This window comes from Nerophis lumbriciformis, linkage group LG08 (assembly GCF_033978685.3).
Source record: "Nerophis lumbriciformis linkage group LG08, RoL_Nlum_v2.1, whole genome shotgun sequence".
NCBI classification, from domain to species: domain Eukaryota; kingdom Metazoa; phylum Chordata; class Actinopteri; order Syngnathiformes; family Syngnathidae; genus Nerophis; species Nerophis lumbriciformis.
Genome location: NC_084555.2, coordinates 3,652,616 through 3,672,918, shown reverse-complemented (window position 1 = coordinate 3,672,918; position 20,303 = coordinate 3,652,616). Strand labels below are relative to the sequence as shown.

The window sequence follows — 20,303 nt, the reverse complement described above, 5'->3', positions numbered from 1 at the left end:
TGTGAATAATATAAATACAGTCTATTATACAGCATTATTCACATGTGAATAATACAAATACAGTCTACTATACAGCATTATTCACATGTGAATAATATAAATACAGTCTATTATACAGCATTATGCACATGTAAATAATATAAATACGGTCTATTATACAGCATTATTCACGTGTGAATAATATAAATACAGACTATTATACAGCATTATTCTCATGTGAATGCTATAAATACAGTCTATTATACAGCATTATTTACATGTGAATAATATAAATACGGTCTATTATACAGCATTATTCACGTCTGAATAATATAAATAGTCTATTATACAGCATTATTCTCATGTGAATGCTATAAATACAGTCTATTATACAGCATTATTCACGTGTGAATAATATGAATGCAGTCTATTATACAGCATTATTCACATGTGAATAATAAAAATACAGTCTATTATACAGCATTATTCACGTGTGAATAATATAAATACAGTCTATTATACAGCATTATTCACATGTGAATAATGTAAATACGGTCTATTACACAGCATTATTCACATGTGAATAATATAAATACCGTCTATTATACAGCATTATTTACATGTGAATAATATAAATAAAGTCTATTATACAGCATTGTTCACATGTGAATAATATAAATGCAGTCTATTATACAGCATTATTCACATGTGAATAATATAAATACAGTCTATTATATAGTCAAAAAGGAACATATGCATGACATCATTTGTTGAACTATGACAATACACAAATTAGAAGCAGCTAATTAAATGAACTATGACATCATTTGTTGAACTGTGACAATACACAAATTAGAAGCAGCTAATTCAATGAACTATGACATCATTTGTTGAACTAGGACAATACACACATCAAAAACAGCTAATTAAATTACATCCATCCATTCATCCATCTTCCTCCGCTTATCCGAGGTCGGGTCGCGGGGGCAGCAGCCTAAGCAGGGAAGCCCAGACTTCCCTCTCCCCAGCCACTTCGTCCAGCTCCTCCCGGGGGATCCCGAGGCGTTCCCAGGCCAGCCGGGAGAGATAGTCTTCCCAACGTGTCCTGGGTCTTCCTCGTGGCCTCCTACCGGTCGGACATGCCCTAAACACCTCCTTAGGGAGGCGCTCGGGTGGCATCCTGACCAGATGCCCGAACCACCTCATCTGGCTCCTCTCGATGTGGAGGAGCAGCGGCTTTACTTTAAGCTCCCCCCGGATGACAGAGCTTCTCACCCTATCTCTAAGGGAGAGCCCCGCCACCCGGCGGAGGAAACTCATTTCGGCCGCTTGTACCCGTGATCTTGTCCTTTCGGTCATAACCCAAAGCTCATGACCATAGGTGAGGATGGGAATGTAGATCGACCGGTAAATTGAGAGCTTTGCCTTCTGGCTCAGCTCCTTCTTCACCACAACGGATCGATACAGCGTCCGCATTACTGAAGACGCCGCACCGATCCGCCTGTCGATCTCACGATCCACTCTTCCCTCACTCGTGAACAAGACTCCGAGGTACTTGAACTCCTCCACTTGGGGCAAGATCTCCTCCCCAACCCGGAGATGGCACTCCACCCTTTTCCGGGCGAGAACCATGGACTCGGACTTGGAGGTGCTGATTCTCATCCCAGTCGCTTCACACTCGGCTGCGAACCGATCCAGCGAGAGCTGAAGATCCTGGCCAGATGAAGCCATCAGGACCACATCATCTGCAAAAAGCAGAGACCTAATCCTGCAGCCACCAAACCAGATCCCCTCAACGCCTTGACTGCGCCTAGAAATTCTGTCCATAAAAGTTATGAACAGAATCGGTGACAAAGGGCAGCCTTGGCGGAGTCCAACCCTCACCGGAAACGTGTCCGACTTACTGCCGGCAATGCGGACCAAGCTCTGACACTGATCATACAGGGAGCGGACCGCCACAATCAGACAGTCCGAAACCCCATACTCTCTGAGCACTCCCCACAGGACTTCCCGAGGGACACGGTCGAATGCCTTCTCCAAGTCCACAAAGCACATGTAGACTGGTTGGGCAAACTCCCATGCACCCTCAAGGACCCTGCCGAGAGTATAGAGCAGAGGTGTGGACTCGAGTCACATGACTTGGACTCGAGTCAGACTCGAGTCATGAATTTGATGACTTTAGACTCGACTTGACAAAATGTAAAAAGACTTGCAACTCGACTTAGACTTTAACATCAATGACTTGTGACTTCACTTGGACTTGAGCCTTTTGAATTGACATGACTTGACATGACTTGCTACTTTCCCCAAAACCCAAAGATGAAAAAGTTATTCGGGAGCGCTCCGTATTTTTCATTGTGTACTTGTCTATCAGCGTTGCGTGTGTCAGCTGGTGTGGTCTCAGTACAACAGCCAATCAAATTAGATCTACTTTGTTTTCATCACACAGCATTCATCCAATCAAATTGCAGGACAACCAACGAAGAAGACATGTCCAAACCACACGCCAGTGAACAAAAAATGATACCTAAAATAATTTTGTTTGGGTATAAAAATTACGAGGTGGTCAACACAAAACGGTTTGCAGTATGCAACACATGCGGTTCGAAAATGACTGATGGAGAGGCAACAACTTCCAACTTCGTTCGGCATTTGAAGTTGCACAAAGAACGGTAAGTTTTGAATGTAAGATAACGTTTATTGGCTAAGTAACGTGACTTTTATTTGCTGTGTAGTTAAATCAGTGAGGCTGTAAACTCACTGCTAACGTTATAACGTTATTGCAAACATGGGAATCTGTTGCAGTTCACTACCTTATTCATACTTTTTGTTCAGTGATTTTTTTTTAAGCAGGGTTACGTTAGTCAATATATCACACGTAACGTTAGACGGCGGTCAGCAGCACCGCGTATTTTAGCCACCTAAAAAAAGACAAAAATAGTAAAATAAAGGTAAAATAAATACTACGCCCCCATCGTGCACAAATGACTGACAGACTCTTGGCTAATTTGGTCTTTTGCAAATGCAATGCAGCATAGGGCCCTGACATATAAAAAGTACAACTTTTTTGTTATGTTCACGTATATGTCATGTTTTTTCAATGTTAACACTTTTGTACAAATAAGTACATTTGCACTTTATTTTTTAATGTGTTTGTTCTGTAAAGGAATGAGTTAATGTTTAAAATGACTGGTTAATAGTGCTATTATAAAGTGCAATGTCAGCACAATTTTCTTTCCTGCAATTTAAAATGCACTTGTTTTAATAAATAAATACAGCGTTTGAAAAGCATACGCAATCTGTGTTAATATATTAGTCTGTGGTTAAAAGGACTCGAAAGGACTCGAAACTCAAAATGCAGGACTTAGGACTTGACTTGAGACTTTCCAGTCTTGACTTTGGACTTGACTCGGGGCTTGCCTGTCTTGACTCGGGACTTGACTCGGACTTGAAGGCAAAGACTTGAGACTTACTTGTGACTTGCAAAACAATGACTTGGTCCCACCTCTGGTATAGAGCTGGTCCACAGTTCCACGACCAGGACGAAAACCACACTGTTCCTCCTGAATCCGAGGTTCGACTATCCGGCGTAGCCTCCTCTCCAGTACACCTGAATAGACCTTACATATTAATTTAAAAAAAATAGTATTCAAATGACACTTTAGGATTACTGAATTGGAAATGACAAGATATGTGAAGAATATTTTAATGCTAAAATAAATCCAGTTGTTGGTCCCAGGTTTACAACAGCGACTCCCAGCGTGCATGAGGAGAAATGCAAGCGGCCAACACTTGGACTCCATCAAAGCGAAGATGGCGGAGGGTGAATTGAACGTGGACAGCCTCATCTCTCGGCTCTTGGAAGGTGAGGAGGATTTAAGGGAAAGCTCTCGAACGTCACAGCGGTTGTGTTGGCCTTCACTCGGACTCGTTTTTTCTCCGGTTCTCCCGTCCGCTCGCCGCGATTACGTCGCAAAAAAACTAGTGGGCTCTCGCTAACGTTAGCCTAGCGGCGTTTCCTTGCCAGCTAGCTCGGAGCCGCTCGTTGTTTATAAACAGTCGGCGGGGTGAACGCCTACGTTTCGCCCTTAAAAAAACGCTTCGGAAAACCGCTTCGATCACGTCTAATTCCTACTTTGTTATTTCGTGTTTGGCTTGTATTAGCGCGGTATATTCCACATTGTTATTCTGGGCATGGAACTAGCGTTACACCGAGAAGGAGTGGCAGTTACGTGTGTGTTTAGATGCGTCCAAATGACTCTGGAACGTTACCAACGTTACTTGTTTTGTTTGTATACCTCGGAACATGTGTACACTTGCAACATGACACGTTTTCACGTTGTCATTTCTCATTATATTTAGGAAAAAATAAGTAGGAGGAAGCAAAGCTTATTTTAACCCGACCACTTTTCGCATCATAGCAATTGGTAACGTATGTTCTAGGCCAGTGTTTTTCAACCTTTTTTTGAGCCAAAGCACATTTTTTTTGGGGTTGAAAAAATCCGGAGGCACACCACCGGTAGAAAACATTACAAAACGAAACTCAGTTGACAATAAAAAGTCGCTGTCGCAATACATAGTTTTCACGCCCGACTGATTTCCCATGATGCTCCGCGCGATCCGCCATTTTGAAAGGCAAGCGCACCGGTACAACATCAGCAAATTCATATATACGAACCCGTTCACAAACGTATGCATAATGGCCGAGAAACCAGCAAAAAAGAAGTATAAAGAAGGCTTGGACAACCAGACGTTGGAAAGATACAACCAGAAGACACAATGCATAGGCGTTGACCCGTACGAAGTGCCGAAACAAAGTTTCACGTATGACCACAAATGCCTCCCGGCCATAACGTACATAGACATTTTGAACTACCTCGTCAATTACACCTGAGAGGAAGCAGCATCCAGGACCTAATGGTGGAATGTCATATCGCCACACGCCATCGCTTCTACACAGCAGCGTGTTGTTGTTGATGGGACTTTGAGGGACGCGGGAGCTGACTTGGCTGCCGGAGGCCGACATTGCGCCGCTGTTTCCGCCGCTGCTCGCACCGAGCTGGAGGTAGCCCCCCCCCCCCCCTCCCCCCCCCGCACTTAGCTCCCCAAACATAGGATAACTCCTAACCGCCGTCTCCGTTGCGACCAGCAGAGGATCAAGGTAAAGTACCTCCATTGGAGCGGGACTGTGGGACGGTGCGTGTCCAGCCCATCGCCCGGTCAGTCTGTCGGCTCTCGCTAGCAGCATTAGCACTGCCTGTGTATTTTCGCCTGGGATGATGGGTGATCGCCCGAACCCGCCCAGGTAAAGTTGTTTATATATGAAACACTTGGATGCCATGTTTGTTCATGTTTTCATGTGCCGTGTTTCCTTTTTTTGCAAAGATGCTACGACGACTAGCATATGCTAAGGGCTAGCTTCGGCTACAAGCTAACCCACGCTAACAAGGATGGCAAATTTCCGCCCGTAGTTGTGCGCCTCGCCGCCAAAGCCCGGACGCAGTGGGTGCTAACGATACATCCATGCTTAATGTGCGCGCAGAAGGCGACTAACTATCGATAAACGCGGCGAATTCCTTGAAAAGAATGTGTCGTGAAGCGTGTCAACTAGGCCAGGTGTGTTTTGTTTGCCTCCCAAGATGGCGGATGACCCGGGATAACCCGGATGTGTGACGTCACGTAAACACCATGTATTGTTGGATATGACCAGTGTTGGGTTAGTGACTGAAAACCAGTAACTAGTTACAGTTATTAGAAGTCAATCAATCAATCAATCAATCAATCAATCTTTATTTATATAGCCCTAAATCACAAGTGTCTCAAAGGGCTGCACAAGCCACAACGACATCCTCGGTACAAAGCCCACATACGGGCAAGGAAAAACTCACCCCAGTGGGACGTCGATGTGAATGACTATGAGAAACCTTGGAGAGGACCGCATATGTGGGTAACCCCCCCCCCCCCTCTAGGGGAGACCGAAAGCAATGGATGTCGAGTGGGTCTGACATAATATTGTGAGAGTCCAGTCCATAGTGGATCCAACATAATAGTAAGAGTCCAGTCCATAGTGGGGCCAGCAGGACACCATCCCGAGCGGAGACGGGTCAGCAGCGCAGAGATGTTCCCAGCCGATGCACAGGCGAGCGGTCCACCCCGGGTCACGACTCTGGACAGCCAGCACTTCATCCATGGCCACCGGACCTGTGCCCCCCCTCCTCAAGGAAAAGGGGAGCAGGGGAGAAAAGAAAAGAAACGGCAGATCAACTGGTCTAACAGGGGGGCTATTTAAAGGCTAGAGTATACAAATGAGTTATAAGATGGGACTTAAATGCTTCTACACAGAAGTAACTCAGTTACTTACACCAAAAAGTAATGTGTTACTGTGAAAAGTAACTATTTAGTCACTTCTTTTATCCCCCCCTTTTTTTAAGGCTCCCATTCATGCCCTTTTATCTTTCATTTCAGTACTTTTATTGCACTGGAGAATAATACAATCTGTTGATCAACTTGACATGCATTTGCATCACTGAACTCAGAAAGCAATTTGGTCTACATACAACACACAAAGACAAAGATATGTTTCAAAGGGCTTAATTTATTTCAGGCCAGAACAAATTGACAAAACTATTTTAAATAGCTGCAACATAATGGCACTTTAACTTTAAGTAGATAGGATCTTTGATCCAAGACACAACTTACATTTAACTAAAATGTTATTTTCTTTGTGCTCGACAAAAGAAAAGTATTGAGAATGTCTCCATGTTAAGAAACTGGACTTCTGGCTTCACCATGATGTCTTGTTAGTTCAAGATTCAAGATTGTTTATTGTCATATGCACAGTTAAACAGACAGTTAGCCGTACATTGAAAATCTTACTTTGCTAGTCCACCCTTCAACAAGTCACATGGTACTTAGCTAAAAATAAAAAATAAAAATGTATATACAAGGCACAGTAAGTAACATAACATTATTGCACATTCAGTCAACAGTATAAATATGGAGGTGACATTTGGTCACAGCAGCAGTTAAAGTGTCTTTAGTGATCAAAGGTGAAAAGTGTCTACAGTGAGGGTTCACTGTTCGGGGGTGGTCATGGTAGCTGTCTTTTGTTCAAAAAGACAAAGGTAAAACGGGGGGGCCTTGCATTCACAAGTTAGCATTCACAAGCCTGATGGCCTGTGGGTAGAAACTGTTTGTCAGTCTCGTAGTCCTGGATTTCAGGCTCCTGTATCGTTTGCCTGATGGTAGGAGGCTGAAGAGACTCTGCTGGGGTGTGTACTGTCCTTTATGATGTTGTGTGCTCTCCTGGTGGCCCTGGTAGAGTACATGTCCTGTAGTGAGGGGAAGGCTGCTCCTGATATGTACTGAGCAGTTTTAATCACTCGCTGGAGTGTTATGAGAGTAGCGTATGTGTGTGTGTGTGGCTGGCCCTTTAAGATATGACAGCATGTGAGGTGAGTGACGTCAGTGAGTGAGTGAGTGGGTGAAAGAGGTGAGGGAGCGGCGACAGTGAGTGCGTGCAGGTGCTCTCGCTTGGTGGATGGCTGCGTCCAATAAAATCACAAAGTTGCAACAAACCGCCGGCCTCGTCATTCACTCTCAGCTGTGAAGACCCACTTCCGGGTAAAGTGAAGGTTGTTAGCCCCAAAGTACATAGACCCTGGAGGAACGTCTCCCCTGTGCCCCTCAACTACGGTCTGGGAGCCCCCCGCCCCCACCCACACTAAGCACGCCTCTTCTTTTCCTTGTGACACAGAAGGATGACACCACAGCGCTGCAATAAAACACTCAGATCTTCTGTTTGTAGCCGATACTACATAAAAAATAACGTAAAATAACGCTGTAACGCATCATGTAGTAACGGTAACTGAGTTACTGAATATAAAAAATAACGCGTTAGATTACTAGTTACCGCCGAAACTAACAGCGTTACAGTAACGCATTACTTTGTAACGCGTTAGTCCCAACACTGGATATGACTTTTAAACCATAACCATCACTATAGCTCTTGTCTCAAAGTAGGTGTACTGTCACCACCTGTCACATCACACGTGACTTATTTGGAGTTTATTGCAGTTTTCCCGTATGTAGTGTTTTATTTCTTGTTTTGCTCTCCTATTTTGTTGGCTTTTTCTCTTTTTTTTGGTATTTTCCTGTAGCAGTTTCATGTCTTGTCTTCATTTGAGTGATATTTCCCGCACCTACTTTGTTTTAGCAATCAAACATATTTCAGTTGTTTTTATCCTTCTTTGTGGGGACATTGTTGAGTGTCATGTCATGTTCGGATGTACTTTGTGGACGCCGTCTTTGCTCCACAGTAAGTCTTTGCTGTCGTCCAGCATTCTGTTTTTGTTTACTTTGTAGCCAGTTCAGTTTTAGTTTCGTGCTGCATAGCCTTCCCTAAGCATTAAATCACGCCGTGACTTATTTGGAGTTTATTGCAGTTTTCCCGTGTGTAGTGTTTTAGTTTTTGTCTTGCGCTCCTATTTTGGTGGCTTTTTCTCTTTTTTTGGTATTTTCCTGTAGCAATTTCATGTCTTCCTTTGAGCGATATTTCCCACATCTGTTTTGTTTTAGCAATCAAAAATATTTCAGTTGTTTTTATATTTCTTTGTGGGGACATTGTTGAGTGTCATGTTTATTTTTGTTTTAAGCATTAGATACCTTTTTACCTTCACACTGCCTTCCGCTGTTTTCAACATCTACAAAGCAATTACCGTATTTTCCGCACTATAAGGCGCACCAGATTATAAAGCGCACCTTCAATGAATGGCCTATTTTAAAACGTTGTTCATATATAAGGCGCACCGCATTATAAGGCGCATAGAATAGATGCTACAGTAGAGGCTGGGGTTACGTTATGCATCCCGTAGTTGCGAGACCTGTTGTGGCTCAATATTGGTCCACATATAAGGCGCACCGGATTATAAGGCGCACTGTCAGCTTTTGAGAAAATTGGAGGTTTTTAAGTGCGCCTTATGGTACGGAAAATATAGTAGCTACCGGCTGCCACCTACTGATATGGAAGAGTATTACACGGTTACTCTGCCAAGCTCTAGACAGCACCGACACTCAACAACAACACATCATTTGCAGACTATAATTACTGGTTTGCAAAAAATATTTTTAACCCAAATAGGTGAAATTACATAATCTCCCACGGCACACCAGACTGTATCTCACGGCACACTGTGTGCCGCGGCACAGTGGTTGAAAAACACTGTTCTCGGGCAGTGTTTTTCAACCTTTTTTGAGCCAAGGCACATTTTTTTTCATTGAAAAAATCCGGGGGCACACCACCAGCAGAAACCATTAAAAAATGAATCCGATTATGACAATAAAAAATTGTTTTCGCAATTATTGGATATGAATTCAAACTATAACCAAGCATGCATCACTATAACTCTTGTCTCAAAGTAGGTGTACTGTCACGACCTGTCACACCAAGCCGTAACTTAATTTAAGTTTTTTGGTGTTTTTCTGTACCTAGTTTTTTAGTTCTTGTCTTGCACTCCTATTTTAGTGGCTTTTCCTGTTTTGTTGGTATTTTCCTGTAGCAGTTTCATTCCCCGCACCTGCTTTGTTTTAGCATTTAAGACGTTGATTAAGTTGTGCGGATGCTATCCTTCTTTGTGGGGACATTGTTGATTGTGATGTCATGTTCGGATGTACATCTCTGCTCCACACGCCGTAAGTCTTTGCTGTCGTCCAGCATTCTGTTTTCGTTTACTTTGCAGCCAGTTTAAGTTTTAGTTTAATTTTGCATAGCCATCCCTAAGCCTTTTCTTAGCGGCACTCGCCTTTTTGTTTATTTTTGGTTTAAGCATTAGATACCTTTTTACCTGCACGCTGCCTCCCGCTGTCGTCTGCATATTGTGATCACGACAAACCATGTCGTCGTTACCGACATCTACAAAGCAATTAGTTACCTGCTGCTACCTACTTTTTTTATCGTGTTCTGTTTGTGTTGTGTTGTGTTTGCTCGGTACTCGTTTTATCTTTTAACCTGTTCATTGTACAGCACTTTGGCTACCCCTGTGGTAAATTTTAAATGTGCTTTATAAATAAAGTTGATTTGATTTGATACTGATATGGAAGAGTATTACACGGTTACTCTAGACAGTACAGACACTCAACAACAACACATTATTTGCGGATTATAACTACTGGTTTGCAAAAATATTTCTAACCCAGTTAAGTGAAATCACATAATCTCCCACGACACACCAGACTGTATTTCACGACACGCCGCGGCACAGTGGTTGAAAAACACTGTTCTAGGCAGTGTTGGCGCTAGGAATTTTCAAAACGGGGTCCCAGGGACCCCATCAAGTCATCAAAATGGGGTCCCACAGTAAATTTTTGGGGTCCCACTTTTTTGTAACCGTTTTGAAAACAAATGATAAATGTATGCATTATCCTGTTGTATCTCACATTCTATATTGTGTTTTGGAAAAAAAGGTTGTCATAAACGTTACTTAGTTCATTAAAAAAATAATACAAAAGAAAACATTTTTATGCATATATACATTTATTCAGTTATAAACATTCATTCACTTTCTTCTTTCCTTCATGGGTCTAAACTTTACCGCTGCCGGTAGTTTTTTCTGTATTTGTATTTAATAAGTTGTAGGTGTATTTATTTCAGGATAAATTTGTAAAAAGTTGTTTCGTTCATGAAATAATGATAATCGTGTGCCAGGGCATAATTGCATTATTTATGTAACGCTTAAATCTGTAGAGTCTACATCAACTTCAGATTTATCTGTCAATTCTAAGTTTTTATTTTTTATTTTTTTATGTTTGTTTGTTTTCTGCCCTTTTTGTCAAAGAAAACTGTTTTTTTTATGGCAAACGCACAACATTTTTTTGTCAAAGTGGAATATTTGATGTGAAGTAATCTGAGCCTTGCATAAGTCAATAATTCATAAAAACATTGATTTTGATTCAATATTATGTTTTGAGCAATGACAGTTTTAAAGAAAAAAACAGCTTTGTTTTAGTCAACATTGCAACTTTTTCTAGATTACATTTCACCTGTAAGCTTTTTTATTCCACTTTTATGATTTTGTTTATTTTATTAGTATTTTTAGAATGTGCCGTGGGCCTTTAAAACATTAGCTGCGGGCCGCAAATGGCCTCTGGGCTACACTTTTGACACCCCTGCTATAGATAATAAAAAATTAAATCTGATAAGTCTATTGATAAAAAGCAGAGCCTGGCGACGCATGCGCGTTTATCATAACGCACAGTCAGCATCTCTGCTACAGAAACAATGACGGTGATGACATCACTGTCAGCGATGCGAGCGACACTTGCTAACTTGTCAGCCACTTCTCCAAGAGACTCCTTTTGATCACTCCTCGCACATTAAACACTTCGGTCTTGGTGGGGCGGGCGCCTTGCATAATTTACACAACACATTAGACTTACTAGGGTCTGTTTTTTAAAATCCAAAAAGCTGATGTGACTTTTGCTGTTTTATTGACAATTAATTCACTCTCTGAAGCACTCATTTGTAGTTTCTTTTTTCACGCCATACAAAGAATCAACCGTGAGACAACAACATGGCGCAACCAAATTTGATAGTTGATACTTACCTAATTGGCTGTTAGCGTGTCACTCCCACTGATCAGTCATCACTTCCTGCATTGTTTGGTTACCAGAGAGCTAGTGTCTTTGTTCATACAACCAACCTTGCTTTGCAACTTCCGGTTTGTTCCGACATAGAAGAAAATCCTGGACGTTTTGTCGAACACATTTTTTGTTCATATTGATTACATGTCTACCGCAATATATATTAATATCGTTTAGGGACAAGCGGTAGAAAATGGATGGATACGCGCGCACATAGGGACTTGTACACATTCACTGTACAAACATACTTATTCACATACTGTACATACACAAGCACATATACACTCATACATATAATCACGTTTCATCAAACATATATTTACATCCCCCCGTGGGGAAACTGGGTAAAACACGGCACACTTATTAAGCTTAACCTATTTTTACTGTAACAATGTACAAGGTTAATATAGTTTGCTTCTCTTTCCTCTCCTCCACTCACCTACTTTCTTTTGTAATTCAAGTTTTCATTACATATATGTATTGTTGCATTTGCAACAGTTGTATTGTTGACAATAGAGGTAATCATTATTATTCATTATCAATAGTGCTATTTCTATTGGTATTTTTATAGATTCATCTGTAGTGCTATAATGTTCATGACGCGTGGCGCAGTGGAAGAGTGGCCGTGCGCGACCCGAGGGTCCCTGGTTCAATCCCCACCTAGTACCAACCTCGTCATGTCCGTTGTGTCCTGAGCAAGACACTTCACCCTTGCTCCTGATGGGTGCTGGTAGCGCCTTGCATGGCAGCTCCCTCCATCAGTGTGTGAATGGGTAAATGTGGAAGTAGTGTCAAAGCGCTTTGAGTACCTTGAAGGTAGAAAAGCGCTATACAAGTACAACCCATTTATCATTTATTTATTATTTTCATGATATGATGATATATTTTTTTAAATTTTTAATTTTTATTTAAAATATGCAAAAAAACAATAGCAAGCCTGACCCAATACAGTGCTATAGCCTTAACAGCTATTATAACAAAATGAAAACAATGGACAGTAAAAAACAGAAAATAAATAAATAAAATGAGCAATGGACTTTCTTTTTATTTTTATTTTTTAAATTTTTTACATACCGTATTTTTCGGACTATAAGTCGCAGTTTTTTCATAGTTTGGCCGGGCTTCAGTGAGACTTATATATGTTTTTTTCCTTCTTTATTATGCATTTTCGGCAGGTGCGACTTATACTCCGGTGCGACTTATACTCCGAAAAATACGTATTTGAAAAGGAGTGAGAAGAAGTTTTCACTTGTTCATTTTCGTTTTTGTGTTCTTAATATTTACTTCACTAACTGCTTCTCTGCTATCATTTTCATATCATATTTGTACATATATTATTTGCTGATGTTGTGCTGTTGTTGTTTGTGTCTATGTCTTATCTCCCTCTTGGCCGATTTCCACCTCTGTCTTCTTTTTCTTCTTCTTTCTATCCTTTCCTGCTCCGGTCCGGCTGGCCCAAACATTAAATAAATCTATTTAATAAAGTCAAACACAAAAAAAGGCAACGAGAAGTATCCCACACTTCTCTTTTGTAAAGTAAATCTGGACAGCAGATATTAGACTTAGACTTAGACAAACTTTAATGATCCACAAGGGAAATTATTCAACACAGTAGCTCAGTTACAATGATGGAAAGTGTAAGGTTGGAAAGGACAATGCAGGTATAAATAGACTAATATAGCGATAAAAAAATCTAACATATATACGAATATATACATATGTGTACAGTATATACAGATATATTATATTATGTCTATAACATATATACAATATAAACCAATGACCATGTACAATATTACAGTATATACAGTATATGTGACAGGAGCAGCATACAATAGAGAGTAGATCCAGCATAAAATAGACATTATAAACATTATAAACAAAGAAAGAGAAGTAGCTAACACAGAAGGTGTCAGGTAATAGGCAGATATCATCTATTGCTATATGGCGAGTGATTATACAGCTGGATGAAGTGTGAACATCTATATCAACAATTTGATTTGCCTGAGTGGCTGGACAGGACAAAAAATATTAAGATGGTGCTCCAGATCACCCCCAAAATCGAATCACTTGTTCCTTACTGTGACTGACATTTCCTTAAAGATTCATCACAATACTGTCATGACTTTTTGAGTTATGTTGCTAACTAACTGACAAACAAACCCGAGCAAATACGAAACCTCCCAGGGGATGTAAAACTGGGTCGATATGTGAACCATTTTAATATTTAACTTTTAGGTGAGCAACATGGGCATGTTTGCTAACTTGGGCAGCCAGTTGTTCAATAAAAAATGTTATAGTGGGACGACCAGATTGCAAGCAAGCAGGGTGTTAAAGCAACAACAACAAAAAAAGAATATGATTTGCATCACTAGTTTATCTTCCTAATAATGTTCCCCTAAGAGGTCGTTTCTGAGTGGTGGACCAAGCAAGCCACTTTGGCAACATAAAGTGTCCTTGGCACACTTTGAAGCAGCAGGAAATAAAATGTGTTTTATTCGATGCAGTTATTTTCACTGTGGAAGTGTCAGTGCTGTGATGAATGCACATAGACGGCAGCATTGTTAATACTTTAATGATGAAGAACAGCCAATGTGTCATGTTGTTTTTGCCTGTTTGTGTGAATGGAGTGTTGTTTGGTAAAGGAGGCAGCATCTTCAGTTGAATAAATGAATCTACCCAAATAACCACAGTACCATGCACATCCATTTTTGTGTATAGCCGCTAAATTAGTGTAAGGTTTTATTTGAGGGAACTGGTAAATAGAGCTATTAAAGCTGGGACTTTTGGCTGGTGAATAAATGCCGGGTCCTCCCCCGTATCGCCACAGTTCATATTTATTAAAAAATATGTTATCTTTATGGAGAATTACAGTGATTTTATGTTTGGGGAGTGAGTTTAATGATGCGTTGAGTTAATAAACATTCAGAAGGGAACACCCTACTAGGGATGTCCCGATCCAGGTTTTTGCACTTCCGATCCGATACCGATATTGTTTTTGCACTTCCGATCCGATACCGATACTGACCGATACCGATAATGGCCTATCCGAGCATGTATTAAAGTTTAAAGTTATTTAGCCTACTTAGTTGTCAGAATCATGTTGAAAAGGGTTTTAGTACTCTTGATAACAACTAGCCAGCTGAATTAGGGGAGTTTGAATAATACACAATGGTTGGTAACAAGAAACTGACCTGTTTATTCAAGGATAAACACAAAATAGACAAAATTATACATGACAAACAGAAATGGCATCATTGAAACAAGGGCTGGGCGATATGGGCTTTTTTTAATATTGCGATATTTTAAGGCCATATTGCGATACACGATATATATCTCGATATTTTGCCTCAGCCTTGAATGAACACTTGATGCATATAATCACATCAGTATGATGATTCTGTGTGTTTTGATTGATTGATTGAGACTTTTATTAGTAGGTTGCACAGTGAAGTACATATTCCGTACAATTGACCACTAAATGGTAACACCCGAATAAGTTTTTCAACTTGTTTAAGTCGGGGTCCACTTAAATTGATTCATGATACAGATATATACTATCAGATATATACTATCATCATAATGCAGTCATCACACAAGATAATCACATTGAATTATTTACATTATTTATAATCCAGGGTGTGGAGGGGGGCGCCGGATGTAAGTGTCAAAAAGACAGCCGAAAGAGTTTGATAAGAGAATAAATCTAAAGTTAAAATATAAGGTAGGAATGCATCCATTTGCAGGAAATGTAGTCTTGATTTTCAACATTTTCTTTCAAGGCTTGCATGTCTACATTAAAACATTCTTCTTCATACTGCATTATTATATGCTACTTTTAAACTTTCATGCAGAGAAGGAAATCACAACTAAAAAAATCACAAATTTTTTCATACGGTGTTGATCTGGAAATTTTTGCCCTGGCATTTTGATGGTGTGGGCGTGTGGCACCGAACGGAGATAAGCGTCTCGACAGACGTTACAATATTTGAACAATGATGACGAAAACTGTTTTCTCTGTCGTGTCCGTGTGTCGAAAATTGTTATGCGCTTATTTTTTTATTTGATTTTGTGCGTGTCATATAATTGCTATGCGCAGAGGACGTTTAAACAGTGCGCAATTGCACAAGCGCGCACCTTGGAGAGAACGTTGGTCACACGGCTGCGCTAGCATCACAGCTAACGTTAGCCATGCTGCTACCTCTCTGCTCGGGGAGGACGTATACGTATGTGACGTATGACGTGACAGTATGTGACGTATGACGTGACAGTATGTGACGTGTGTAAGAAGGTGCGCTTGCTGTCTGTGAGAAGCACAGACACAGAAAAGAGTGAGAAGAGCCTGTCGTGTAATGCCAGCAGCTAAAAGCAACTGCGTGAGAATCCACAGACCTGTGGATGTGTTGAAGGTGTGCTGGAAAATGCGGAACGGAAATTAGGGCGCAGCAGAAAAGTGGAATGTACTATTTAAATAGGTGCGTTGGAAAACACGGAGCGGAGTTTTTTTTTTAACTAGATCTGGATCGGCATTTTCCCATGTCTTGCCGATACGCATTTTTTTGCAAATATTGGCGGCCGATCTGATCCAAATATCGGATCGGGACATCCCTACACCCTACCATGTTGTCCAGTAGAGGTGGGAATCTTTGGGCACCTCACGATTTGATTCCGATTCCTGGTGTGATGATTTAATTCAGAATCGATTCTTGATTCAACCCGATTCTTGTATTATATTAATTGTTATATACATTATAATAAAACCTTTCCAGAACAGGTTACAAAAACTCATCTTGGCTGCTGACTACGGCTGGGCGATATGAACCAAAAGTGATAATGTGGTATTTTTAGTTTGAATACTTGTTCCGAATACTTGATCCGATATGTATCAGTATTTATATAAAAAAAATCGTTCAAAGTACTTAAGATTGCCTCAGTCTTTTATCGGAAGATATGCAGTGTTGAGCGCTCCGATTATTTTTGTTGTAAGTAGTAATGTAATATGGTGTTTATTTTTTTTTAAAGTAATGGGTTAGCCGTTACTATAGCAAAGCAATTTTTGTTCATTTTGTTTATGAATGTTGGGTTTACAGCGTTGGGTAGATGGAGCTTCTACTCGCTAACTGCGGTGAAAGCTGCTGGCTGTTAAGTTTAAAACTACTTCTCAGCCACCCATCCACTACACTAGTGTCCGCCCTGGGATCGGTAGGTTAAAAGTTAAAGTACCAATGATTGTCACACACACACTAGGTGTGGTGAAATTTGTCCTCTGCATTTGACCCATCCCCTTGTTCTAAGTTTAATATATATGTTAATACTATACTTACTAATAGGGATGTCCCGATCCGATATTTGGATCGGATCGGCCGCCGATATTTGCAAAAAAATGCGTATCGGCAAGGCATGGGAAAATGCCGATCCAGATCCAGTTAAAAAAAAAACTTCCGCTCCGTGTTTTCCAACGCACCTATTTAAATAGTACATTCCACTTTTCTGCTGCTCCCTAATTTCCGTTCCGCATTTTCCAGCACACCTTCAACACATCCACAGGTCTGTGGATTCGAACGCAGTTGCTTTTAACTGCTGGCATTACACGACAGGCTCTTCTCACTCTTTTCTGTGTCTGTGCTTCTCACAGACAGCAAGCGCACCTTCTTACACACGTCACATACTGTCACGTCATACGTCACATACGTATACGTCCTCCCCGAGCAGAGAGGTAGCAGCATGGCTAACGTTAGCTGTGATGCTAACGCAGCCGTGTGACCAACGTTCTCTCCAAGGTGCTCGCCTGTGCAATTGCGCGCTGTTTAAACGTCCTCTGCGCATAGCAATTATGTGCCGCGCACAAAATCAAATAAAAAAATAAGCGCATAACAATTTTCGACACACGGACACGACAGAGAAAACAGTTTTCGTCATCATTGTTCAAATATTATAACGTCTGTCGAGACGCTTATCTCCGTTCGGTGCCACACGTCCACACCATCAAAATGCCGAGGCAAAAATTTCCAGATCAACACCGTATGAAAAAATTAGTGATTTTTTTAGTTGTGATTTCCTTCTCTGCATGAAAGTTTAAAAGTAGCATATATTAATGCAGTATGAAGAAGAATGTTTTAATGTAGACATGCAAGCCTTGAAAGAAAATGTTGAAAATCAAGACTACATTTCCTGCAAATGGGTGCATTTCTACCCTATATTTTAACTTTAGATTTATTCTCATATCAAACTCTTTTGGCTGTCTTTTTGACATTTACATCCGGCACCCCCCTCCACACCCTGGATTATAAATAATGTAAATAATTCAATGTGATTATCTTGTGTGATGACTGTATTATGATGATAGTGTATATCTGATAGTATATATATGTATCATGAATCAATGGACCCCGACTTAAACAAGTTGAAAAACTTATTGGGGTGTTACCATTTAGTGGTCAATTGTACGGAATATGTACTTCACTGTGCAACCTACTAATAAAAGTCTCAATCAATCAATCAAAACACATAGAATCATCATACTGCTGTGATTATATGCATCAAGTGTTCATTCAAGGCTAAGGCAAAATATCGAGATATATATCGTGTATCGCAATATGGCCTTAAAATATCGCAATATTAAAAAAGGCCATATCGCCCAGCCCTTGTTTCAATGATGCCATTTCTGTTTGTCATGTATAATTTTGTCTATTTTGTGTTTATCCTTGAATAAACAGGTCAGTTTCTTGTTACCAACCATTGTGTTATTCAAACTCACCTAATTCAGCTGGCTAGTTGTTATCAAGAGTACTAAAACCCTTTTCAACATGATTCTGACAACTAAGTAGGCTAAATAACTTTAAACTTTAATACATGCTCGGATAGGCCATTATCGGTCAGTATCGGTATCGGTCAGTATCGGTATCGGATCGGAAGTGCAAAAACAATATCGGTATCGGATCGGAAGTGCAAAAACCTGGATCGGGACATCCCTACTTACTAATAACCAATTTTTTGTAAATGTATATTCACATTTTTTTGTCTTTTTAAGGAATGTATGCATCATAGCAAATATAAATATATCGAAATATCAACCCTAACCATGTCCCCATCGCCACAGGTATTTTTAAGGAAAACCCAGACATTAAGAAAATAAAAATGTTTTACATTACGATCTTGCTTTGTCAGAGATGTTTGTAATGTATTCTGTGATATTTGCATCTAAAGAAATGCTCGCACATCATTTGAGGAATATGAGGCCGGTTGGGGTGGTGGTTGGGGGGTTTCTGGCCGGCTGAAATATTGTGTGAATTCTTTTATAACATGTTCTGGTCGAGTCCTCAATTACAGAATGATTAGCAGGCTTAATATTACATTTTTATTAAATAATAGAGAAGGTTAAAACATTGTAATGCAGTAATATTAAGACCATTAACTGTGCAACATGTAACACGATTTATTGCGTTCATTTATTTCTAGTATGTAAGTGCAGCAAGAATGCAATTACCCACAATCACATTTTAAAAAAAACTTCTCAAGTCAGAAGGATTTAATGTTAACAAGCATAGAGAACATTGTGTCCTTCCACATGTGCGTTGGAGCATTTGCTTAGTTTATGACGCTGGCAAATCTGTGTCATTGCTTTATTTTAGCCTTTGCCCCGCGCTGTGTTCTGACCAAGGTAATCTCTTTTAAAAGTGCCAGAGCTTGCAGGAGTGCTAGTACATTTATTCTTTAGTGATATGTTCGTATGTGGAAAAAGTGTATGTGTCTATGATTGACGGTTATAATTGTGCCTTTCTTCTTTGCACTGCAAATTGACGCCACTTCACACCTGAAGGTCCTAACCATTTAAAAAAAGTACTTGAATTGGTATAGACAAAGTTTAGCTGGCGGACTAAAATGAGAGTCAAATCTGTTTTTCACACAAATTTGTGTTAACTACCGTATTTTCCGCACTATAAGGCGCACCGGATTATTAGCCGCACCTTCAATGAATGGCATATTTCATAACTTTGTCCACCAATAAGCCGCCCCGGACTATAAGCCGCGCCTACGCTGCGCTAAAGGGAATGTCAAAAAAACAGTCAGATAGGTCAGTCAAACTTTAATAATATATTAAAAACCAGCGTTCTAACAACTCTGTTCACTCCCAAAATGTACGCAAATGTGCAATCACAAACATAGTAAAATTCAAAATAGTGCAGAGCAATAGCAACATAATGTTGCTCGAACGTTAATGTCACAACACACAAAATAAACATAGCGCTCACTTTCTGAAGTTATTCTTCATTCGTAAATCCTTCGTCTTCGGTGTCCGAAGTGAAAAGTTGGGCAAATTTACGATCCACTGGCAGATGTTGGCGTCGTCTGGCGCTGCCTCCTCGTCTTAGTGAAGGTGTGTTCGCCTTCTGTCATCCATTGTTCCCACGCAGTTAGCAGTCTAGCTTCGAATGCCCTGTTGACACCAATATCTAGCGGCTGGAGGTCTTTTGTCAATCCACCCGGAATGACGGCGAGTATTGAATTAAGCGCGTAATGTTATGAGCTAGCAAATATAACAACTACACTACCCAGCATGCAACGATAGTTACGAGCATGCGCGGTAGCCCTGAGAAGCGTTGTTGTATGCTGGGAGTTAGAATGTGGTTATGAGCACGCTGTGAGTAAACGTTGAGAACTCAGTTAACACGCCTCGTCTGCATTAT

General features: G+C 40.5%; 1 protein-coding gene across 1 annotated transcript in view; it reads left to right on the top strand.

The window, feature by feature from the left end:
• Window positions 1-3,711: 3,711 nt before the first annotated feature.
• The window catches only part of LOC133611408 (serine/threonine-protein phosphatase PP1-beta catalytic subunit-like), a 43,353-nt gene continuing 26,761 nt past the window's right edge, over window positions 3,712-20,303 (top strand). The window contains exon 1 of the mRNA XM_061968149.2: window positions 3,712-3,844. Within this exon, the coding sequence (XP_061824133.1) occupies window positions 3,745-3,844 (100 nt within the window). The 5' untranslated portion in view covers window positions 3,712-3,744. The remainder of the gene's footprint in view (window positions 3,845-20,303) is intronic.